This window comes from Aulonocara sp. 'chitande type north' Nkhata Bay, linkage group LG7 (assembly GCF_057382095.1).
Source record: "Aulonocara sp. 'chitande type north' Nkhata Bay isolate Kocher_YH1m ecotype deep benthic linkage group LG7, A_spYH_male_GT1.1, whole genome shotgun sequence".
Classification (NCBI taxonomy): Eukaryota; Metazoa; Chordata; class Actinopteri; order Cichliformes; family Cichlidae; genus Aulonocara; species Aulonocara sp. 'chitande type north' Nkhata Bay.
This window is the reverse complement of record NC_141350.1, coordinates 46,419,960-46,444,477: the sequence shown is the minus strand read 5'-3', so window position 1 is coordinate 46,444,477 and position 24,518 is coordinate 46,419,960. Positions and strand designations below refer to the sequence as shown.

Here is a 24,518-nt window from a genome sequence, read left to right as displayed (position 1 = left end):
AAAAAAAAAGTTTCAAATCCCAGTGCTTATAAATAATGAATGAGTAGCGCTGATTATCGCTGCTTGGAGGGGTCTTATCTTCTGGCTGGAGATTACTCATACATATATCAAATTTGATCAACAAAACTTTACTGTTTGTTTGAAAGAAGTCATTTTCCGCAGTGAATTTGAACCCGCATTCTGTGAAGTCATATGCTTTCTCTTGCACCGCGACGGGCTCTGTTCCGCACACACAGCGCCCCCTGGTGTCCAAGGCTGCGCACCTTTTCGCCTCAGTACCAGCGCGGTACCTCAGATTGAGAACAACAAAAACATGTCCGAGAGGTTGAACCGTTACTAGCTACAGCCGACTGCTGTCACCGCAACAAGTCGTCACTTCGACGGACTGCTATATGATTCCGGTCGTGACAACGGCCGACAACCCAGAAAGATGGCACAGAAAGCACTGGGATCCATTGTTGGTCTTCTTTGCACCGGGACCTATCTTGTGCAGGTAAGCCTCCGCTCGAGCTCGCGGGGTCGGCGGATGCTTCAAGGCGAGGCCGCTGCTCGTGGGCTGGGTGAAGGCCGCTTTCTGTCGAACCTTTTTGTCTCCTCCACAAAGGAAACTGGGCACGGCTCGCGACTGTATTGCTGGGGATGACGTCAGTTAGTAAAAGTTTTTCGATAAAATTTCGACAGTAAATTGTTTTGAGGGTTGGTGAAGCTGGGGGAGCTTGAGAGAAATATTTAATTTTGTCTGTTTCTCAGTTTGGGTCGAGGTTGTAGAGATTAACATTAGCCGCTGCTAACTGATACCCGGCAAATGGACGTATTTATTCATAGTTGTTGATTTTAGCAGCACAGACGGGGCAGCCAGCCAGCCGCAGTTTGTGCCTGGCTTCCCTTACAGAGTCGCTATTTTAAATGTTGACCAAACAAACTGAAACGATTTGAACTTTTTAAAGCTTTTAAGCAATTTGCTGTGAATATATTTGTTAAGAAATGCTTTTCGGCCTAGTTTTTGATAGCCCAATGCCATTATTTTATTACAGTTTACCATGAAAATGAAAGCGAAATTAGACATAGCCAGACGTCTTACTGTCACAAACCAACCAGCCCACCCCCGAGTTTATTCTACATTTCTGGTGTTATCTGTATTATTTTGCTGTATTGCTTTTGTAAAGGTTTCTCTTATCATAATCTTATTTCTTCATGATAAACAGTTGTTGTCTTTATAGCCTCAGCTTTTCCTTATTTCTTATCTTAAATGCTTTGAATTGGTTACACTTTGTAACGTAAAGGAAAATGATAAGTACATAACGTATATTGTTATTACTTTACTATTACCACTATATCTGCTGCTCTTACAATGGCATTCAGAATAAAGGGGGTGCATTTAAGTGGCGTGTACTTTCAAATGTCTAAATATAGTTTACACGAAGGACAGAAAACTGGCACAGAAATGTGAGTGAGTCAGGTTAAACAGAAATCCTAGAAACAGGGCATTTGCTCAAGAGTTTGCTGTACATTTTCTTGTTAACTTGTGCAATTGATTGTTGACTGAAGCCTTTGCTTTGTTTACCTTTGTGTATTTAAGGGGAAGGAGTTCTGTTTTGGGGTAAACAATGAGCAGTACCGCTGTGAGATGGGGTACTGCTGTGGTGAAACAGAATGCTGCACTTACTACTATGAACTGTGGTGTAAGTATAATTACTATTTTCTGATTATTCATTCATTTCATCATTTAATTCAGATACATAGCACCATGTGTGATATATAGATAGATAAATAGATAGATAGATAAATATATGTATGTATAATTCTTCAGACTCTGCTTAACTTTTGGAGTTGGCTTTACTTTCGCTGTTAAATGTTTTAGTTTTCATGTAGTGTTGAAATGAACCTACGTGAACTGAGAAGTAAAAGTGAAATAAACCTGTGACTGAAAAAAAAAATGTCCTGATTTATTTTAAGTGCAGAAAGACAATGTTTAATTGTTGTGGATGTTTTAGGTGTGCTTTATATCGTAAATGTGGAGATGTTTAGAATCAGGCTGTGACTTTTGTCATACTGCAGCTTTAGTGCCTGTTCTTCTAGCAGGAACCTCACCTGAAAGGTCTCTTTTGGGTCCACTGAGGAAGACAAATAGCTAGTACCTACTCAGCACGATACAACGCAACTCGGTTTCGTTCGTTTTCCATTATGATTGAGTTTTCAGACTCTGGGACCACGGTGTTGGTTTATGAGTAGCCATTTGAAACCCAGCAATTTTGCTGGGTTTCAAAAATGGCGGTTTTGATTCATCAAGTCATGCCATTTACTATCCAGCTGACATGCAGTCTGACATGCAGTCTGTTGACATCACATTTTTGGATCGATTCAGATTGCTCAGAACCCTGGCTAAAAAAGAGCCTCATACCAGTTACTACCACCTAGTGGAAAACCCTAAAGACTGAATAGAGTTGAGTTGACTAGTGAAAAAGAGTTATACCGTAAGTACTCATTTTAGGGTAGCTCCCTAAAAATATTTAGGCAAAGCTCAGCGCTAACTGGTTAAACTCAGAAAAGAGACTCTTGTCAACTCTGTTTTTTCTTCTTAGACACCACCATCAGCAGTGATGAATCTTCCACCATGTATTTGAAGCTCTTGCAAAATTATTTCCTTCACCTCTGAAGTCCTACACTGCAGGAAAATACACAAAAAAAAACTTTTAAAAAAACTCCAAAAGGCTTATGTGCTCCACATCCCCTCATTGGAGAAGTGACTTTTGAGTTTGTCCCTTCTCACAGGGTTCTGGTTGGTATGGACCTTAATCATCATGCTGAGCTGCTGTTGTGCCTATCGACACCGGAGGGTTAAAATGCGTCTTCAGCAAGAGCAGCGCCAGCGTGAGATCAGCCTCATGGCCTACCAAGGAGCCTCCAGCTCCTTTATTTCACCTCCACCTCTCAATTTAAGTGAGTAGTTTTCCTCCTCATGCTGAACATAGTCGTCTAGGTTTCTATGGTTTTGCAACCTGATGTTGTTTGTGAACCTCTAATTCATCCTTGAGCTGATATTTAGCTATTCTCAGAGTCATGAAAATCTGACAGGCTTCATATTTGCAGCTTCTCTGGGCACTGCTCAAAGCTCTGTATTCATAGGTGGTACATTGAACTCTGCTCTCTACCACAGAGGTCCACTAATATGTCCATGGGGCAGCAGCACATCTTGGAATCTTTATCCCTAAAACACAATACTCCATGTTCTCCCCTCCTCCTAACAGATTAAGCAGCTGCCTTTTTCTCAAAGTCATGATCTTAGAATTGGAGAAGGTGATCATGGTAATCTTGTTATACAAAGCGTGTATTACATAGTTATGGTCTGAAGCTGGCCGAGCCACAGCAGAGATGCCGCTCTAATGTCAGCGATCACTGGACCTCAGCTTGAACATGATATGTCCACTGATATCACAAATAGGAGCTGGATAAGGTGTACACTTACCAGAAGCCCACTCCAAACATGCTTGACTTTATATCAAGAATGTGAACACAACTCTAACTGTGTGCATACTTAGACAGTGACTCACTTGCACAGGGACCCTGGCAACATGTAGTGTAGTTGCTTTTCACTTCAGATAAGTGTCGGCACAATAAGAAACTATTTCTGTGTAAATTCATAGATTCGTGGGATCCACATTTATATAAGTTGAAAGCCTTAAAAAGGAGTCAGAGTGTGAATCCCAGTGTGTGCTTTCAGGGTTGTTAGTTTAGACCCAAAAGTGACTGAGAGTGAACTTTTTTCCTGTCTAATCAACAGTTTGATAGATTTGGTTTTGTAGCGAGTGTTTCCTGACAAGTTTATGATTACCAGTTAGCAGATTAAAGTTGAAGTTAGTTGATTATAATGATGGTTCAAAGCTGAAGCTTCTGTATCTGCTCACTTTCAGGATTTTGGAATGACTGCAAGCTTCCTGACTATGAAGAGGTAGTTGGCCACCCTCCGACACCTCCTCCTCCTTACTCTGAAAACCCTCCTGAGTGTATCCCTGTAGTCGTTCCACAAGTGAACCAGCCGGACGCTTCTTCTGTGCCACAACCCCTCGCCGAGGCTGAGCCGAGGGTGGACTCTCAGGCCTCCGGTTCGTCATCAGACCAGGAGGCGGTGTCGCTCCCAATCCAAGTACAGTGTGCGGCAGAGGAGAATGTAGAGGCGGCAGAGGAGGACGAGGAGCTTGTGACTCGGCGTCGGCACGTAACCGGCGACTCAGGGATTGAGGTGTGCGTTTGCCAGCTTGACGTAGACGAAGGCTCAGGGCTTGAGGAGGAAAGCGAAGAGGAGCAGCGTATGTGTAAGGTCGCCGGGAGGGACTGCTGCTCCGCCCCCCAACAGCAAACCTTAAGACAGAAGGAGCACGCCTCAGAGCTGCCTAGCCAGACTAGCACCAGCAATGGAGACCACGTGGTGTGATCCACAGCGTAACCAACCAGCCAACTGGTGCAGCTTCCACAACCACAGGGAGACCGTCTTGTGTTTTAATTCTCTAAACTAACTAACTTAGACATGACATCTAGGTGATGAAGATAATGATAAATAATCCGTAATAGCTCCAGATTAGGAAAAATTATTGTAATGTGTGGACAATTTTTTTTCTTTGCTTTTCTAATTGGGGAGCAAGCAATTATATGTTGTAGCCCCATTAGGTGTTTTTTATTTAGTACTAACCATGAGAAAGTTATTGGGTGGTTAGAAGACAGCAGTTGATTGTGAACCAGAATTGACGTCATTGTGACTGTCCTTTAGCCCTGCTGTCATATTTCAGGCCTTGGTCAAAACATCTCCAACCATCCTTCCTGTCTGACATTTCATCTCTGGTGGAGGCGATTATTCAGGAGCGTATCAACGCAGTCAGCTGCATTCCTCTCGTATCTGCCCCCCCAGCTACAACTAAGCAGAGGAAGCAGCAGCAAACATTTCGAAACTGTAGGATGAGACTGGATGAAATCAACAACAGATTATTTTTCATTTTCCCCAAAGCTCTGTGCGTGCAAGACTGCGGCCTCTGCTGTGAAATCCAGGGCACAGCTGCGTAGTGATGTCACGTCTGAGGTCATGATAACCAGCATCTGGTGTGAAGACTTTGGGACTCTCACTGGTGGAAGAGCAAAGAGTTTAGCTCATTCTTAGGATGCTGAATGGCACACGAACCCCCTTTTTAGACGACTTTCTCCTCACCCTTTGTGCAGTTTCCTCGGCCATGTCACCAACAGTCACCATGACATTTGGGATACTCAGCATTTCAGCGGTTTATGGATTGTGTACATGTAATCTCACTCTGGTTGTAGATTGCATTAAATCCATAGTAGTGATGCCACCAAACTTATTACTTAATAAAAAAGCCTTGCGGTGGCTCTGTATTGCCGTGCTCAGTACGTAGTTTGGATGTTCATATAAAAGAATGCGGTTTTCATTTCGTAGCCAGCTGTGCTTCAGTAAATGCCACAGGTGTCACTTTTAATTGCAACAAAGCTCCAAACAGGGGCTGCTGGAGTGCGTCGTAGTAGCGGTTGTAGTGCTTGGGTGTTTCAGTGCAGTAGGGAAACATTGAGATGTGTGTCTGTGTGTATATCTTTCAAAGTGCTGTGTTGCCTGGTTGAAAAGACTGAGGTGAGGTTACTATTAAAAGCACTGGTGTTTTGCATGAGGCATGGTTTATGTGTTTATATATGAGCTCATTTGTATCCTGGGAGGAGATGTGGATCTGTTTTGGGTTTCTGTCAGAAAGAAATCATCAGCTAAATCAAACATGCGGAGCTACCCGTCTGTGGCGACCCCCTTGTGAATAAGGGGATGGCCGAAAGTAGCGTTTTAGAATTTTCTAGTACTTGTGCTACTTGCTTTGCTTATTATTTTGTTGCAGTAATAATGACTGCACAGGTTTGAGCCCCGATGTTGGGGGAAAGAAAGGGACTGAGGTTTAACATTAACTGTCTGGATCTAATATTTTTGTGTTGTTTTGACCGTGTGAGCCATGTCGTGCTGATAGCTTGTTAGCTCAGGCTGTCTTGGCTCTCTATCTGGCCCCTGTAACTCTTGGCAGTGTGAGGGGATTTGCAGTGGTATTTTCCATTGGCAGCAGAGAGCCCGGTGCATTAGCAGGTTGTGATGGATGCAGGCTGTCCTCTGCAGTCAATTCGGTGTTGGTACAACAGCCAACTCTATTGTGACTGACTACATGCTGCTTGCGCCGCACACCGTGCAGTTTGTGTTTAGAACATAGCCAGTCAAACCGGTTGTAGTCAGATTTAGAAATTCTTGTCTTTGCAAGATGAGCAGTAACTGATAAGTTAGTAAATATTTCATTGAGAGTTTATTTTGGAACAACAGTGAATAACTTTTTGTCTGCTCTGATAGCACGTGTCCAAACGGACACAGTGTAGAGACTCAGGTCAGTCAGTCTGCTTCACACATGCACTCACCAAGTCCTGCTTCCATTTGGCCTTTATCACCAGTTAACATCGCGGTGCAGTACTCTCTGTTCTAGATGATTTCACCAAGGGTAACAATAGTTCACATGCACTCTGTCTGTCTGATGTTGCTTCACAATCTTCACATGTGTTTTGATTTTTCCTTTAAATACCATAGAGTTAGAAGACATTTCCATCTGGCAAAGCGGGGAACAAAGGCTAGCATTTCAAGCTTGCTGGTTATATTTATGCGGCTTCTTTATTTTCAGTGCTGAATGAACTCTGACAAGGACACATTTGAACTGAACTTTGTTGGCCCTGTTAGCAGAACACAACACTTGAGTTCTGTGCACAAATATGTAATTTTAGGCAGCTCTGTGGCTCATGAATCAGTTTTGTTATTTCCCCCCAGCTAGCAGCAGCATGTTCTGGTTGTGGCTGTGCATGCTAAAAAAAACGAAAACAAGTGGGCCACTGCGTCAGGCGTTTGAGAGCAGAATGAAAATATGTGAATGCACAGCTGCCTGAAATTTCATATTCATTTAAACGGGCGTCTTTAAACTTGCTGCGATGGCGTTATACAAGATTAGTTAGAGGTTCGCAGTCCGTGTGCTGTGCGGTCGAGCCGGTGCTTTAACATGAAGCCATACTAACACGACAGCGACCTTATCAGAGGAGCAGTCACACTGTGAGCATGGCTGCACACCCATTAGCATAAATGATAATAGACATTTTGTTTGCCAACACACCTCGAGCTGCCTTGGTGCATTTATACAGAGCAAATGTGATGATTAAGGAGCTGCACAGTAAAATATAAATTATAACCTCTTTGTGCGGAAGCAGATGTGATACTGCCTTATTAAAGTAGACTAATAGTCAGGGTTTTTTTTCCTGTGGTAACATTTGTTTTTGAAGCATGGTTGCTGTAGCTAGAATATACATTTCTGAGAAAAGTGTGCTTGTGTCTTAGAAAAGGATGTGGTGGGTAAACATTAAAAAGCCACAAGATTTGAACTGTTCTGTACAGCGTTGTTACTGGAGGGGCGGTTGTAGTGACTTTAAAATCTGTGTGTAGTTAGCTGTGGCACTGACGGAGTATGTTCAGACCATGTAGTTTGTGCTCAGTCTGTTTTAGCTTTTTTTTCTCCTCTCTTTGAGGTGGCTGTTGGTTTATTTAGTGAAATATACTTAGTTGAAAGCATGAGAAGAGTAGAAAATGTCCTCGTTCTTGTTTTCTATGGCTTGTTTTCCATATGAAGGACAAAAACTGACTCCAGAAGAGTTTTTTTGTTTGTTGCTAAGGTGGCTCTTTTCTTATTTGTATACATATTTAGGGTAATAACAGAGCAGGGCAGGTGGGTGGTGGGGGGTGGGGAATGAATAAGGGAATAGGGGTTTCTTCTGTGCAGGAGTGAACTGGAGGTTCATGGTTTTCCCCCATTGCCAAACAACTGCTATGCCTCCCTGGTTTTCACATGTTTACTGAGAGTAAGGGCTATATTGGTCAAGTCCACCCATTTCATCGAGCAATTCATCTGTTCTGCGTTGTTCTTTAAAAGCCACAGATGCCGAGATCCGCTACCTGAAAGCGGTCAGAAGCGAGTCGCGTGATCACCGTTTGGACTTGGCTGTCTCGTGATGTTGCGGTGGAGCTCGTATTTATCTAATAGCTGATTGTATACGACCACATATGTTTGTTTTATAGGCTTTAACTTTGCCTTCTTGTTTTGTCGACCTCAACAGAGATCCGTGATGCAGCGTAACCGACCGATCCCCACCCTCCCCACACACACTCCTCCGCCCCCCCAAAGCAGTGGCATGTTTTGCTCCGTCGGCCGTTTATGGGCTGCAACTCCACCAACCTCCACCAGGCTGCGTCTCGATAACAGAAAGTGTAGCCAACACTGTAGCTGCTCGTTTTATTCTCAGCTGCACTGCTCCTCAGCTTATCGACAGAGTAAACGTACCAAAGCCTTCACCATCCTCGCGCTTCACGGCTCATCACTGTTTCGTACTCTCAGGGTTACCTCTAGCGAGCAGCGCTGTAGTTTGAAATCGACACATTTTTCACCCACGAGTCTCATAAAGCCAAAGCAACTGTTTCGCTTTTATTACTGTCTTGATATTTCTTGTCTGCATCACGTATCTCTGTGAAACATACTGATCTAGGCTATGCAAAAACATGAACTTACTGTTATATGCTGCGACCCCTCCGCTCCTGTTTTACAGTCTCTCTGTCGTTTTGTTTGTGGGCACCAGTACAAGCAATATAACTCTCAGTACTTGTGGCACTGCACTATACTGTAATCTACTTCGGTTGGTCTGTGTTTTATCTATTTGTTTAAGAAAAACTGTTTAAAAAGAAAGAAAAATACTTGTAATGCTACTACAGTGATGTGGGGAGTGTCTATTGAGGGGCTTGAGTTAAAATGCCATTCTAGTTTTTAAATATATATATATATATATATATATGAATATATACACCATTTCCCCTCTTATTGTTTTGGCTTTTTCTCTCTGCTTCCTTCAACCACTAACATTTCTGCTACAAACTTATGGATAAAACACGTTTAGTTGAGTATGCTGAAAGAGTTGATTATATTATTATTATTATTATTTAGTCTGTTTGACACTTTTCTGTTCCTCAACTTTTTATTCTCCATCTTCATGAAATTACAGGCTAAATATGTAAACATTGCCTTTAATCCCCAGTTAATACAGAACCACAGTTTTTTATCTATATCATACACATGAAAGACCTCAACATGGAACACAGTCAGCGTGGATCAGACCAGCCATTATTAGTAATACTTTGCTGAGCCCTCAACACTGTACTGAAAACATTTCAGTGTGATTGTGTCCATCAAACCTGTGAACTGTACTATTTTTTTTTCTCAAACATAGATTATACCAAACAGACGAGAGGCACATGTCTTTGAGCTGTGTCATTTGTCTTTTCTGTTTTGTTTTGTTTTTTTGTTTTTTTTGCCAAAATGGGAATCATCCACTTTTGAGAGGGAAGGCATCTATTTAAAAAAAAAAAGCAACTTGACTCTTTCTACATTGTTTTCCTAATAACTTAAAAAGAAAAGAAAAAAAAGCCAAAATAAGTAACATAGAAAAACAATAAGCACTGACTGACAGACAAAAAATGCTTTGGTTTTGTAAGAAGTCTGCTGTGTACTCTTTGGGTCATCATTTGTATTTTATTTTTTTAATAAAACAAACATTGGCGCACTGCTGATCGACTTTGAGTTTGTCCTTTTTGCAGAATCCCTTTTTCCTCGGGATCAAACAAACCTGAAAGGCTACAAAAGGTTCCCCGTCCCCTCTTGTACCCACATATTAATTTGGAGGATGATCACATGGTTGAGTTAATGCACCTCAGGCATTCAGTCTAAATTATTGATGGGTGTCATTTAGCTGTTAGGGTAACGCACAGCCAGCCTCAAACACTGTGAAACAGGGTTTAGCTGGCACACTTGTGACTCTTTAAAGTTAAAATAGTCAAACGAGTACCAACTGAAAGCTTTAACGATATATAAAGCTCATATTCACACATGATTGCTGAAATTATTGTAATCATGATTAAAGTCTGTTCCCAACCACAGGGTCGGCACACTGAAAATGCAAAAGTTACATATTTAATTCATACCACAGAACAGGCAAGTATTCAACACAGTTTATGCATATTTTAACCAAATCATTTGTATAAGGGTGGTGTGAGTGTGTGTGTATGCTCTTCCTGTCTGATCCTCTGGCTGTATTTGCTTAGTGTATTGAATGGTATGTTGAAGTCCTCATTTGCATGCCTGTCTGTAGCATAAACTGTGCTGGTGTCTGTCCTGTTGCCATTTTTCTTCAGTCATTTATTTCCATTTTGACACCTTCAAGATCATTTTAAATGTTTCACAAAGTTTCTAAATGCTGAATTATATGTTCATGAATGAAACTGATTCATTGAAATGAATTCAGTTCACAAATTTGCAACCAAATTGACATCCCGGCATGTGCCAACAAACCCCAGTCACATTAAGGCATCAGACCTCCCCACTGATGTTATGATGTTCTATCATTTAGAACAGACTTTGAAATTATATATTAAATTATAGCTGAATCACTATGAATTAAAGCCAATACAGTTTCTATACCAGAGCTCTGAATTGGAAAGTAACCCATACCGTAGCAACTTGCCCTTCAAGTTTTTTGCATTGATTGGTGTCATGAGGAGGAATAAACTTAAACAGACATAAACTTTGACCCATCTCAGCGTCCTGGTGGTGTATAGCTCTATAGAGAAGGCAGATTGTAGCCAGTCACCTTTTTGGCAAAACTGATAACACGCTGCAGCCTTCCTTAGTCCCTGGCGTTTGTAGTGCATCTTCTGCTGTGCATTCTTGATGAGGAAGCTGATTTTTAGCTCCTGATTTAAATTCTGGCAGATGGTGGTTCCCAGGAAGTGGAAAGATTTCACTGTCAACTGGGCAGCGATATAGAGAGATGAAGTCTGTAGGCGCTGGTAGTAATCCACAATCACCTCCACTGTTTTGACAGCACTAAGCTCCAGGTTGTTGTATTTACAACAGATCACCATATTAAGCCTTAAGGGGAACCAGTGCTGACAGACGGAGAGCCCATCATATGTCTGGCAGTTTCACATGCTTCTGCCTCCTGTCAGGCAGGAAGTCAGTGATGCAGCTGCAGGAACATTCAACTGGGACGGCTTGTCCTGCATGATGGTGTTGGAAGTGGAAATAGTCCATGAAGTAACCTGGAAAGAGTTCCTGTAAAGTTCAGGTGCTGGAGAATAAAGTGCAGTGCCATGTTAACTGCATACTCATGGAGATCATCTACCAGCACGCTGGCTTTATAGGCAAACTACAGGGGGTCTGAGATGGGGTCAGGGAGATATGACAGCAAAAGGTCTGTAGTCATTAAGGTTTATGATCCTTGATTTTTAGATACCTGGAGAATATTGGTGTGTAAAGAAACCCTCCTACAGTCAGAAATAAAATAGAAAAAAAGGAAAAATGGGTTTTCTGTGCCCCAGCTACAGACATGTGTAAATAGTACGGTAAAAGGATGGGCTCTTTTATAGTGCTTTTTTACTCGAGCACTCCAAGCACTTTATACAACTTGCCTCATTCACATAAGAACTTTTTCTAGACCTAAGAGCTTTCTATCTAACATTCACACTTGATGACACACTCCACCTCCTGAGCCACCCCAAGCTTACCGCACCTGGTACTCCTAGGCAGTCTCCCATCAAAGTACAAACCAGGCCTAAATCTGGTTGGGGAGGTACAGCGAGTCATCTGCTAACACTGGAAAATTGTGCCGCGTCCCAAAGTATCCTTGGGTATCCTGCTATCTGATGCATCCACTGGAGTGTGAATGTTAGAAAGCTCTTAGAAAGCACTATACAAGAACCACTTCATTTATCATTTAGCTTCTGAGATTGGGCGTGTTCAGGGTGGCATAGCCGTAAACAATGACAATAGTAGGGCTCTATTCATAAATGTGTAAAAACCTTAAAATGCAGTGAGCCATCGTAACAGTGCTCACTACCCTCCATGACATTAAATACATCAAACAGTTCAGGACACAGAAGCAAGATAAAAACTGCTAAATTTATTGTAAATCCTAAGTCACTGACTGCATACATGAGGCACAGTTTCATAAAAAAACATTTAAAAAACATAAATAAGGTAGTGCGGTGGATAAAGTGGTTACAGCAGCGGTCCTCAACCCCCGGGCCTCGGAGTCGTTTGGTACCGGGCCGCGAGAGTTGAAGCTCAGGTGTGAAATGTATGGTTTTCAGGGTTTTTATCGGTTTTCAGCGTTATTTTGTTATTGTTTTTATCGTTAACTCGGTTTTCCTGGGTCTTTTCACGTGTGTTATGAATAAATCTTTTTTTCGGTACCGGTACTAGTTTTATTTTGTTGTATTTATCCGCGACACCTTAAAGGCCGGTCCGTGAAAATATTCTCGGGCATAAACCGGTCCGTGGCGCAAAAAAGGTTGGGGACCGCTGGGTTACAGAAACAAATGAAGTTTCCAAAGACTGCACAATAAATAAAAAGCACCACCTAAGAGATATGATGACGTGTGGTGTAAATGAGAGGGTGGAGTCAGGAAGGGTGTGACGTGCTAAATAGAAAAAGAGAAGTGGCTGAAAGAACCATCTTCTTATAAAAGAAAACAAACATAAAATAGCAGTAGTGAAAATAAAAAAACATTTTTTTAAATGCGCACACAGACTAGGGTAAAGGTATGAAATATAAATAAACGTTGTGACAAAGCAACTGACTTAAATTGATAATTTCCCTGAAACACACCGATCGCTGCCATTGACACATGCTATGTGTAGATAGAACGGCTAAAAGCTCACACATGATGTTAACAAAGCAGATCACAGACTAACCCACACAAACGCCATGCATGCTAAAACAACAATAAGAATAAAGAGCACATAATACAGCACAGTATAAACTGAGAGGCTTTTCTAATGCAAAGAAGCGGATCAGTGGCTTTTGCTAATTTGGTTAGCGCCTTGTACTGCAGGTAGTTAATGGACTTGCAAGCAGGAACACATCAGCTTACTTAAGTAGATTTCTTAAAGCTGCAAAATCAACATCAGTGATGTGAAAACCAGTGAAAAAAATATCCTCCAAATCCAGCAAACAGTACCAAAACACAAAAAAATAGCTGCTCATGAGAAGTCAGTGACGGTGTCGCACATCTGCTTTGTATCAGGTACAGAGGTGGAGATGGTAAGGCCGAGTTGGTGCGCGTCAACCGGGGGGGGGCGACGACAAAGTGTGAATTGAGATCCTCCTATTGGTTCATGGCTACTGATGGCAAAGTTGTAGTATGGCTTTTTGTGTAGCAGGGAATACATCCACTCCACTTCCTGTCAAACTGAGTTGTCCTCGGGATTTAAAAAAAACTAAACAAAAACAAACCAGTGCCAGCTGACAGCAGCGTCTCACTTTCAGTGCAGTTGTGTCCGCGGACCACGATAGCTTTTACAATCGCTGTCTGCTTTGTTGTTGTCCTCAGTAGAAGCGCTTGCGTCTGTTCTCGTTCCAGTGGCTGTACACCACCAGGCCGATAACGATGAGGAAGATGCACCCCAGCATGGAGAAGAGCACGGTGAAGAAAATGGCTATTCCGCTCATCCCCTCATCACTCTGACCCACTGAAAGAGAGCACAGCAGTGAGCGAAAAGCACACCCTCTGATGGAAACTCCACTAAGTGATGCGTGACTGTGTTATCTCACATCTGATGAGCTCCATGTTGTCTACACTGGGTATGGTTATTACGTCTTCTTCCTCCTCTTCTTCCTTTTTGCTCCGCAGCACCGTCAGTTGGTAGAGTTTCATAGAAATTATATCATGGTTATCTATTAAGTAAGAATCAGCAAATGGAAATGTGAAAAAGTTAAACAGAAACCCAGAGATTAGAAGCTAATATGGAGTTCTAGGAATCTTCTTGCACTATAATTCAGCTCAAGTGAAGCTGGCGTTGTGAATCGATGGTGAGATCATTATTTTCACGACTAAACTGCTGACTTAAAGGTTAAAATCCCAGCTCGCAGCGCTAAATATTCACAGCCCTGAGGCCATAATTTAGAGTTTTAATATCTGAGTAGAGTGTCCTGTTACACAAGGCCAGATAACGACAATAAACAGCATCTAGTTTCTTTTTTCTTCATATTTTTACGTTTCCTAATCTCATTTTTACTACAGTTTTACAAAATATACTCTTGTCTGCATGATGGTGGCGTGAGAACTGACAGGTCTGCTACTTGGTGTTAGACTGTGATGATCAAATGTTTCCCTAATTCTTTGCAGAAGTGGATTTTCACATTTAAACTTCTTCTTTTTCCAGCTGCTCCCTTTATAGTTCACCACAGCAGATCTGTCTCCATCTCTACCATCCTCTCCTCACACACCAACCCTCTGCATGTCGGCCTTCACTGCATCCGTTAACCTCCTCTGTGGTGTCTGTTTTTTTGTGTTTCCGTCTCTTTTTTGAATCCATTATTCTCAGAGTGTTCACTGAGTTTTTTCTGTCTGTCTCTCCCTATGTTTTTCCTTTATTAAATAAAGGCTCGATTTCACTTCATTCCATTGTTTCTGCGTCTTGCAGTTGGCTCAACGCCACACATGACCTCTAAAGCACACAACAACAGTTTTAAAAGATAAAGCTAAAACCAGCCATTGCATTACTCTGCACTTGTTTACCTGAGAGATCTCCAGTGATTGCTGAAGCGCCAAAATAATAGCCTTGTGGCAACCGCACGCCAGGTAGGTCCAGGCAGTCCCTCCATTCATGCTGCCCGTCGATATCTATCATCACCTGGGCGACACATTTCCATTTACTTCTAAGGTTCACCACTTAGAATGAACTTATATGATACAAGCTGCTTTTTCCTGCACGCCAAAATGATTTAAAGGCTGTGTCTCTCACCGTGAGCCTGCGGCGGACGTATCGGATGAAGAGGAAGCTATCGTGCTTGAGGTTGCGCACCATGGCGTTGCAGCCACCCAGCTCTGTGGGCCGGCCATCCCGCTCGTGGTCGTAGCTGATGGTGCCATTCCCCACCATTGCCAGGACGAAGGGGAAGATCCTCTTGTGGTCACAGGAGGAAAAGCAGAGAGGGAACAGGGCATTTTAGCAAGAGTGAATCCACATTAGTATGACTACAGTGACAGCAGCAAGCTGGGAAAAAGAAAAAGGGCTAAAGGAGAAGAAAAAATAATAAAATGGAGAACAATTAGGACATGCAGGCTCACTTCCTATTATGTGATTGTTTTGTGTAATTTCATAACATTTTATTAAGTATGACCCAGCTGTAACCACAAACAAACCACGGGGGGAGGGGAGAAAAAGGGTTAAACGAGAGTGGAGGCCGGATCATAGGGAGAGGGTCAGATGTTAAAAACACTGGTTACCTGTGTGCGAGGAGTGTATCTCTTCTTCTGCGCCTGTATCCAATTGTGTGCACAAAAGAAGAAAAATACAGCCCCTTTTACATAAACTGTTAATCCCACAGTGCACCCACACAGTAATCAGAACCACAGCAGCGCACCTCTATGTGTTTCTCCTCATTGGGGTATGTGTCCACAAAAACGCCCAAGCCGGTGAAGTTGTCCTTATTTCCAAAAACAGGCCCTGGAAAAGGATTTAAAGACAGTGCTGGTAACATATAAACACTAGTTCTTGTAGTTTATTTAGCACCATGGTTGGGTTTAAATTACATCCTGTAGTGCTTACCTTTCTGCATGCGTTCCTTCGTGTACCAAATGGCCAACCCGTCACCGTTCAGGTTCTTCTTTCCTTGCCCGTGAATTTTAAAGTGCACCTGCACCTCCCAGTCCTTCAGATGGCAGGGCTAAAACACAACAAGTCCAATAAGCTACAGAAGTATAAGTTAAAAGTCTTTGGTAGGCCTAGTACTGTTCCACAGTCTGGTTTCCTTTTGAGTAAATAATGTTTCACTGCCTGCTACATTTGATATAGAGCTTTATTAGGTGTAGGTGAGGTGACTGCATGGACAACACCTAAGGATGGGTTGAGGTCAAGCTAAGAGGAAAGGAAAATAGAAGCAGACTTCATCATTTTAGCGAGTCTACTAAGATTGAGGTAGCTGCATGAGGTTTTTAACCCAACCACAGTCACAAGCAGCAGACGGTGAGGATGTTTGTTTACCAGTGTGAGATAAAATCAGCAAGGTTAAAGTAAAGATGATAGTGGGCAAGCAGTCAAGCTTCTTACTGTAATGAACCACATCTAACCAATTCTTAAAACCAAATATTACCATCATATTGTGACTGAGCATAACAATGTCAAAAGCCCATTTTTTAAAGTCAAAACAGTTCCAGAACAAAACAACTTAAACTGAAAACGTAGTAAAGCCTCGCTCACTGAAGACAGGCTGTGGTTATCAGCCAGTTCGTGTCAGTGTACAGCAGCTCTTATCACGACCACACAGTCATTGCATGCATTTGTACAATAACTATAGGTCTAAACCTTCAATGTTTCTTGCAGCAACTACTGAAAGTGGAAGAAACATTTGTGCTTTACTATGGAGCAGGGGTGTGAAACATAAGGCCCACGGGTCAGAATTGGCCCAGCAATGACTCCAATCTGGCCCACTCTTTGGAAAATGTAAAGGAGGGCATACATTTAACTGTATTTTCGTAAATTTTACAGCTGATGAAAACTGCACCCAAAGTCTTTCATACTACACACAAGTAAGAGAAAAACAATTAAACAACAGAATAGACAACAGAAATTTATGTTTTTACAATGTCTTCACAATAAAATAATAATAGTAATACGTGAGAGCGGATGTTGAAATTACACTTCTTTTTCTTATAGCGAGATATAGCGATTTTTACTAGTCCGGCCCACTTAAGATCACAGTGCACTGTAGGTGGCCTCTGGTGTAAAATGAGTTTGACATCCCTGCTTTAGACAAATCTAGCAAAACATTTTCATGACTGGGTACTTTTGGATGCTCCCTTACTTCACCACAAAGTATGGATCTGCATATTGGCATGACAGTATGACAATCATTAGCTCTCACACATCTCTCATTTCTAACCCTAGTATATCTTGCTTATTTACCATGTAGTAATAATCAGGATTTACTGCAGGGCTGGGGTGTTAGCCTGCGTTGCTGTAGCTAAGTAAACCTTATAAACAGGAAACAGAGTGCACGAGTCTGTTTAACTTCATCAGGCAACACAGTGGAAATTACCCTGCAGGATTTCAAACTAACCCTCACCTCTCCATCTGCAGCTTGTGTCTCTGGCTCTTACTGTAAATGTAAATACAGAGGTAGCTCTACTCTTTTTTATTTGAACCTGCTGTTACAAGTACAGCTGAAACGACACAATATATTGCCAAAGGTATTGGGTCGTCTGTCTTCACACACATATGAACTTGGGTGACATCCCATTTTTAATCCATAGGGGTTTAATATGATTTCGGCCCAGCTGTTGCAGCTTTAACAGCCTTTACTCTTCTGTGAAGGTTTTCTACAAGGTTTAGGAGTGTTTATGAGAATTTCTGGTCATTCGTCCAGAAGCTCATTTGTGAGCTCAGACACTGATTTTTGCACAAGAAGGCCTGGCTCACAGTTCCCCCTCTAATTCACCCCAAAGGTCATCTACTGGGTTGAGGTCAGGACTCTGCGCAGGCCAGTCAAGTTCATCCAGACCACACTCGTTCGTCTTCATGGACCTCGCTTTATCCACTGGTGTGCAGTCACGTTCCCACAAAGCTGGGAGCATGATATAGTTCAAAATGGATTGGTATGATGAAGCATTAAGAGTTCCTTTCACTGGAAATAACTCCTGAAAAACAACCCCACACCATAATCGCCCCTCCACCAACCTTTATACCTGGCCCAATACAGTCCGACAATCACCGTTCTCCTGGAAACAGCCAAACCCAGAATCGGATTACCATCGGATTACCAGACTCCACTGTTCTGGAGTCCAGTGGCAGCGTGCTTTACACCACTGCATCCGACACTTAGCATCGAGTTAGATGATGAAAAGTGATTGTAACTTTTTTTTAAGCACCTAAAGCAGTTAAGTCAAGGAAATAACTCAGTCACCAGACTTGCTGCTCATGCAGTATACTGGGAGTATGCAAACGTGTACACAGTGCAGCCTTTACTCACAATGCGGCTCCATATCGCCCCCTGTCTGCTCTGCATGTCAGGTGTCAGGCGCACCTGCTCGGTGGTTACCATGGCATCGCCCATCAGCTCCCAGTGGGAGGAGCTTGAGGAGCCCACACCTGGTAAAACAATCAGCACCCATTATAATGACAGCAAAACACAGCTCACTGAGCCTGAGATCAAAGTGCTTTGTCAGTGAGTGGGAGGGGGACACGCGCATGAAAGATAAGAAAGCACAAAATATATACCGAGTATGTCACTATGACAATGCCACTAGACGAGTTGCGTGAGAAATAGAGTGATTTCATCTCAGAAAAGCGGCTAGTGCGTGCACGAGTTCATGAGTGAGTACATTATTCTGGAAATATCTGTCCTCGCCCCTCAGCCCGCGCCCCCTCCTGTACCACAGGTACCTTGGTAAGGCTTGGAAAGGGAATGCTCCCGCTTCAGGAACTCCTCCATTTCGTGGTCATCGTCGGCAAAACACAGGCTTAGAGTAACAACCAGAAAAGCGATTGTCCAGCGAAATTTCAAAGGCATTTTCTTCCCTGTGCATGTAAAACCGAGCAGTAATTTGGAGCCACTGTAGAGACTGCTGCTGCTGGCGGCGGCCATCGTTGCTCTAAACCCAGCCCACTGAACCGTCACCTTCACTCCCATTGGTCCGCTGGGTTGCATGGCTCGTGACCATTGCTCGGTTTAGCTGTCAATCAAAAGAAATGGTTTTGACACGCTATAGGACTATACAGTTGTTTTAAATAATTAACGGGATCGTATACTGTGGAAATATTATTCTGATCGTCACATTTAAGCTTCAAAGACTCCACTTCACAAGACTTCACAGCATTCGGGAGACCTTTATGCATTAAAGTGCTTACTTTGTGCATTATTTGACTGTAGAAATATATTTATTCATATTAGAAAAGGCCGAAAGCAAATCTGGATGAATTAGACAGCTCAACAAACACTGGAATATAATCCAGTGACGCTCTCTGGCAAACAATAACATTTCAGACTTCACCCAACATTATTACTGCCAATTCCCCACCCATACTGACAGATCTACTCTTCGGACCTGTTTTGTGTGTATCTGCTTCTGGTTGTGTTGGCCTGTCTCATATCAGGTTGCTTTTGTGTATTTTTATTTATTTATTTATTTTTTGCATGTGTCACTTGTTTACATGACTGATGGCACTCGCTTGTGTGTGTGGCTCAGATGTGTTTCACACCCCTGTCCATATTCAAACCTCTCTGCACTTTTCATAGCGGCTTTGTCATTTCAGATCACGCACTGGTTTATGAAGATGCCAAGTTGCACACTGTAGCAGGTTAGGAGCAGGGATACATAAATAATTGCATCAAAAATGAAGTATTAATGGATTTCTCAGGGTTTATGTATAAGACCACACCACATACATCACACATACATACACTTCTTTCATATTGATTTTTGATTTATTTATTCACTGAACTTTCTTTAGGTTAATATAAATCAACAAATAAATTATGGTGTGATTCAGTTACAGTGAATTAGATCCAACTGTATTCCCACTTTAAAGACTCAATAGTTATATAGAGTTTGACGTATATTTTACTCCAGAACATTTGTACTTTCAGTAAAAGTCTGTTTTTATAGACTCTACATATACTGTGGTGTTACAACTTATAGAACATAAATATAAAGTATAGGATACTATATTTTAGACAATTTAATGCTCCCATAAAGGTCCACAAAGACATCTGTATAAAGTATAGAATTTAGGATTCGATACTACTTCCACAGCTTTAAAAAGCTGATCATCAGTATTTCATCACAGCATTTGTGCACTGTTTATTGAAACAGCTCTTTAATATTGTTCTTGCTAGTCTCTTTATGAACACTATTAAGACTGGAAAATAAGCAAATATAGAAAAATATCTAACTAAAATTTTAAAAATGTAAAGAAAATTGTAAAAGAAATATTCTAGCAGTGACAACAGACAGATGTGTGGCATTTCCCTGTAATCTGCAAGCCCAAGGCAGGAGACCTGAGTGATGGACAGACATAACAACATAGCTAATCTTCTGGCTACACAGAGACGACCACAAAGCATAAAAACATAGCACACCCAGCATGCAGCAGCTACAAGTTAGCACAAAAAAATAAGGAAATTTGTGTGTGATCGATTATTTATTTGTTGTGACGATGCTTTTTGGCAATAACTCTTATACTGTTTAACAGTCTGTTTTTTCCTCTTAAATGATGCCACATTTGTCGCATCAGAAATTGGGCACAACCTGTTCCAACTTCTCTCCTCTGGGAGGCGCTGCAGAGTACACCAAAACAAGCAGCTTCAAGTACAGTTTCTTTCCACAGGCTGTGACTGTGATGAACATTTAGAACAGTCATTTAGTGTGAGTGACTGTGTTTTTATTAGTGCTGTCAAGAGATTAAAAAAAAATAGAGATTAATTAATTATGATTTTTAATTAATTGATCTAATTAATCTCTTTTTTAATCTCACCTAAAAATAGCTGAGGAAAGCCCTCAACTTATTGTGGCAGACCAAAAGACTGATATAACAAAGAAAGTGACTTTATAAACTCATTTATTGTTTAACAAACGTTAAACAGATGCAACCATTTACATACTGTTGTATTCTTTTGTAAAATAAGTGGAAAAATAAATACAAATAAAATCAAATAAATTAAGTGCTGCAAGTTAGCACATCAGAGTTGCTCTTTTCTGAGCAATACAGCACTGAAATTCCTCTGCTTCAGATAATGAAAAATAAAACTGACATTGCAGTGCTGCAAGTTAGCACATCAAAGTATTCTTCCATCACAAAAAAAAGTGCTGAACATCAAGCAATCTATTCTAGTAGGCTACAAATGACACAGCAGCTATGCTGACCACATGTGTCTCATTTCTTCTTCCTCAGCCAGTCGCTAAGACACACCAGCCTGGTAACATTTTCTGGAAGCAAGGCTGCCCTTTTCTTTTGCACTATGTGGCCTGCAAGGCTAAAGAGTCTCTCACAGGGTACAGAGGTAGCTGGGGAGGCCAGGTACTTTTGTGCTAGGACTGACAGCTTTTCATAGACTCCTGAGTGAGCATACCACCACTGCAGGGGACAGTCATCAATACTGATGCTGGGTTCTGCTCTGTAGCGCTGCAGCTCTCCAGACTCAATTCCATCTTCTGAGTCAGAGTCAGACCCCAGAAGGAGTTCGCTCCTCCTCTTCTTCTGAGCTGGTCCATCATCCTCTGTGGAGGGCTGGAGAATATCTGCTCTTCTGGGCTCTGCTGCCTGGAGCATATTCTCCAGAATGGTCCACACCTGAATGAATGAATGAATGAATGAATGAATGAATGAATGATTGTGATTAAAACTAAGTGCTTTTTTATTTTATTTTATTTAATCTTGTAAAGAACTTTGTGTTCCATATAATAAATAAAAGTTTGATTTGATAATGAATTGGACTCATTAGTCCAGCTTAACCTTATTGTCCTACCTGTTCCCTCTTTTCTCTTGGAAGACATTTCAAATCCTTAAACCGTGGATCCAATGCTGTGGCCACCTCGAACCATATCTCGTTGCCATTAGCTCGTCGTGCTGCCAGATCCTTCTGGAAGGCATTCTTGAACTTCACCACGTAGGCAGGATCATCATCAGTAATGTCCATGACACGGTACAGATGGCGAAAAGCAGGCAGCACTACAGAGCAAGAGACGTAGGCCTCACCACCCAGCAGCTCTGTCACATACCTGCAGAGGTGGAGAGGTTTGCTAAATAAACCTAGCTGGATTCATTTAAATCAAAGTGTAACTGGTTTCCAATTTAATTGTCCTTAAAAGTTCCTTGTTATGTTCATTAATTTTGATTTTACACATGTAACAGTAGTTTATATAATTAAAATGGGAAGGTGTTTATTTGAACTTACTTGCATGGTTCAAGCAGGAGCTCCAGCCTCTGCAGTTTCGCCCACTCAGCTTCGGTTGGCAAGACCAACCTGTGGTTCTGTTGGTCCAACGTAGCCTGGACAGCCTCTCGGTTACATAGGAGGCGTGAGACCATTGCGAGAGTCGAGTTCCACCTGGTGGGTACATCCTGTATAAGTTGATCGCTCTTCTTTCCGAGTGCTACTTGTTGTGGGTTAAGTTCTGTGGTACTCGCAGGGCTTTGTTTAAAATGACCAACAATCTTGCGGCACTTTGCCAGTACACCGACAAAACCACTGCTATCGAGACATACCGTGATGGTCCTCTGGAGAATGTGAGCATTGCAGGCGATGTGCTCATATGGAAGTGCTCTCATAGCAGCCAGCATGTTTGCTGCGCTGTCTGTGCCAATGGTGGATATCTTGTTTTCAATACCCCAGTCATTTGCTACCTTGAGGAACTGTTCGGCGCATTTATCAGCAAAGTGCCTGGTTTCTGTTCTCATGACGGTCAGTGCAAATGAGTTGAGGTTCCACTCACTATCAATAAAGTGTCCAGTCACCCCAAAATAGCTGTGGTTGCCAGCTGAGGTCCAGTGATCTCCGGTTATAGCAACACAGTTGGGAGAATCCTCCGCCAAAATCTCAAGTTTGTTTTTCTTTTCGCCGTCGTACATTTTGCTGATTTTGGTCGTTACTGTAGTCCTGCACGGCGGCTTGTATGACGGGTCATTGGACGCAATTTGCAACACCTCTGTCAATCCTTCGTCCTCTACTATATTTATCGGCCTACAGTTCATCGCTATCCACTTGGCAATAACATTAGTCAGCCTGTCGGTCGCAGACTTGCTCATACGAGGGGTATTCTCTAGTTTTGTTTGGCGAAAAGCTTTGCTCTGGCTTGCTATATTGCTAACGTCTTCACTGCTAGCTGTTGCTGCACTCGCGGCTGGGTGCTTTGCGTTGAGGTGATAGGCCAAACTTGAGCTGCTTCGGTGGTAAGCAAACTCCTTCTTACACTCTAGGCAGACCACTTTACCTTTGTCAATGGTGCCGTCGGGGCGTTTATGAAATACAAATTTCCCGTTCATTGGGCCAACAACTCTCAGATGCGCCTCCATATCCACACTGTAAGCTAATCACCACTTCTCACCTTGACCTCACGACGTGACTCCACCCCCAACAAGTCAAGCACAAGGAGCCCAGCACATAAAAACGGATTTTATAACATAGCAACTCTCATACAAAATCAATGACGTCAAGAGATTAAAAATTAGATTAACGAGATTAAAAAACATAACGCGCTAAATAGCATTGTAATTAATTAATCGCAATTAACGCGATAATTTGACACCCCTAGTTTTTATACCAAATTATTTGCTATTTATTGGCTGACAATTACAAGTCGTGGAGACATTTTTCAAACCAATCCTTTACAAAAAGAAGCAATAAAACACTATGAAAACACCTCACCAAACATAAAATTATATAATTGTAAAATTGTGCACAAAGTATCAAAGTAAAAATATTATTCTGCAGAAAATTTCCTCTATCAATGTTTTTAAATTAGCTTTTTAAAAATAATTTATATTATGTTTAATGTTCAGCATTAGACCAGCGTGTGACATGGTTAACAGTCATCTACAGGGGTGATTAAGGAGGAGAGAGAGCAAATAAATCTGTTTAACATCTGATCTTTGGGTTTTTGTTCAGTAATCAGCGTGACCTGTGTATAAACGCATAAAAGAGATAACGTTGGTGTTTCCGTCATGTAGTAACTGCTGGCTTTAACTGTACAAAGGTTGTTCGACACTATGAAACACATACAGACTTCATGATGTTCGGCTAATATTTTTATTGTGAATATTAATCATGAGGGTAAACGGCCCTGTACACCACGGAGCGAGGTCAGCATATCCACGATATCCTCAGCTCCATGAGTTAACACAGAGTTTCCCAGCTGACTATCTAACTGCCAACTATTCCAGAGACGTGAAAATATACAGCATAAAGAAAAGTGTAAGAGACTCAGCAGCAGATTAGAATAACAGTTATACATTTAATAAATCACCAAATGAATCCAAGAAACGAGCAAACCTGTTCCGACAATTTGAGTTTGTATTCCCTCAGCTGCAGACTCGCTGCTGTTTAAATGTTTGAAAAGGAAGATTAGATATAAAAAACGTCAAACATAGACTCAGTCTGCCTTCACATTTGATATGAGGCCAGCACGTATAGTGGCTGTGTCCTGTTTTAAGATCATACATGTAAAATTGTTGTCTGACCTCCGTCGATCCAGCCACTCAGAGTCCGTGGTTACCATGGTTACTGCATAAGCAGCTATAATGTTAACAGCTGGCACTGAGAAAACCTACCGGCAGCATGGGTGTTTGTGTTTTTCATTGCAAAAGAACTGTCTGAATGGTTAACTGAAGTTAACTTGGATAAATTATAGTTAAGGAGTA

At 41.9% G+C, this 24,518-nt stretch overlaps 3 protein-coding genes across 4 annotated transcripts; 1 reads left to right on the top strand and 2 right to left on the bottom strand.

The window, feature by feature from the left end:
• The first annotated feature begins 239 nt into the window (after positions 1 to 239).
• wbp1 (WW domain binding protein 1) lies at positions 240 to 7,783 on the top strand. The gene is made up of 4 exons (XM_086300796.1): positions 240 to 493; positions 1,580 to 1,682; positions 2,773 to 2,940; positions 3,912 to 7,783. The coding sequence occupies exons 1-4, from the start codon at positions 431 to 433 to the stop codon at positions 4,430 to 4,432; spliced, it is 855 nt and encodes a 284-aa protein (XP_086156922.1). The 5' UTR covers positions 240 to 430; the 3' UTR covers positions 4,433 to 7,783.
• A 4,257-nt stretch (positions 7,784 to 12,040) lies between these two features.
• lman2la (lectin, mannose-binding 2-like a) lies at positions 12,041 to 18,792 on the bottom strand. 2 transcript variants are annotated; one of them, XM_086300794.1, is made up of 9 exons: positions 18,546 to 18,792; positions 18,133 to 18,251; positions 15,714 to 15,831; positions 15,529 to 15,611; positions 15,392 to 15,424; positions 14,907 to 15,068; positions 14,681 to 14,795; positions 13,714 to 13,836; positions 12,041 to 13,631 (listed from the first exon to the last, which is right to left on the bottom strand). In XM_086300794.1, the coding sequence occupies exons 1-9, from the start codon at positions 18,790 to 18,792 to the stop codon at positions 13,489 to 13,491; spliced, it is 1,143 nt and encodes a 380-aa protein (XP_086156920.1). In that variant the 3' UTR covers positions 12,041 to 13,488. The 2 variants fall into 2 exon arrangements, with proteins under 2 accessions (XP_086156920.1, XP_086156921.1); XM_086300795.1 differs by lacking the exon at positions 15,392 to 15,424 and having other exon boundaries at positions 18,546 to 18,748.
• A 1,927-nt stretch (positions 18,793 to 20,719) lies between these two features.
• Positions 20,720 to 23,408, bottom strand: LOC147325987 (E3 SUMO-protein ligase ZBED1-like). The gene is made up of 3 exons (XM_086300793.1): positions 22,057 to 23,408; positions 21,628 to 21,880; positions 20,720 to 21,452 (listed from the first exon to the last, which is right to left on the bottom strand). Exons 1-3 carry the CDS (start codon positions 23,172 to 23,174, stop codon positions 21,036 to 21,038), a joined length of 1,788 nt encoding a protein of 595 aa, XP_086156919.1. The 5' UTR covers positions 23,175 to 23,408; the 3' UTR covers positions 20,720 to 21,035.
• Positions 23,409 to 24,518: the final 1,110 nt, after the last annotated feature.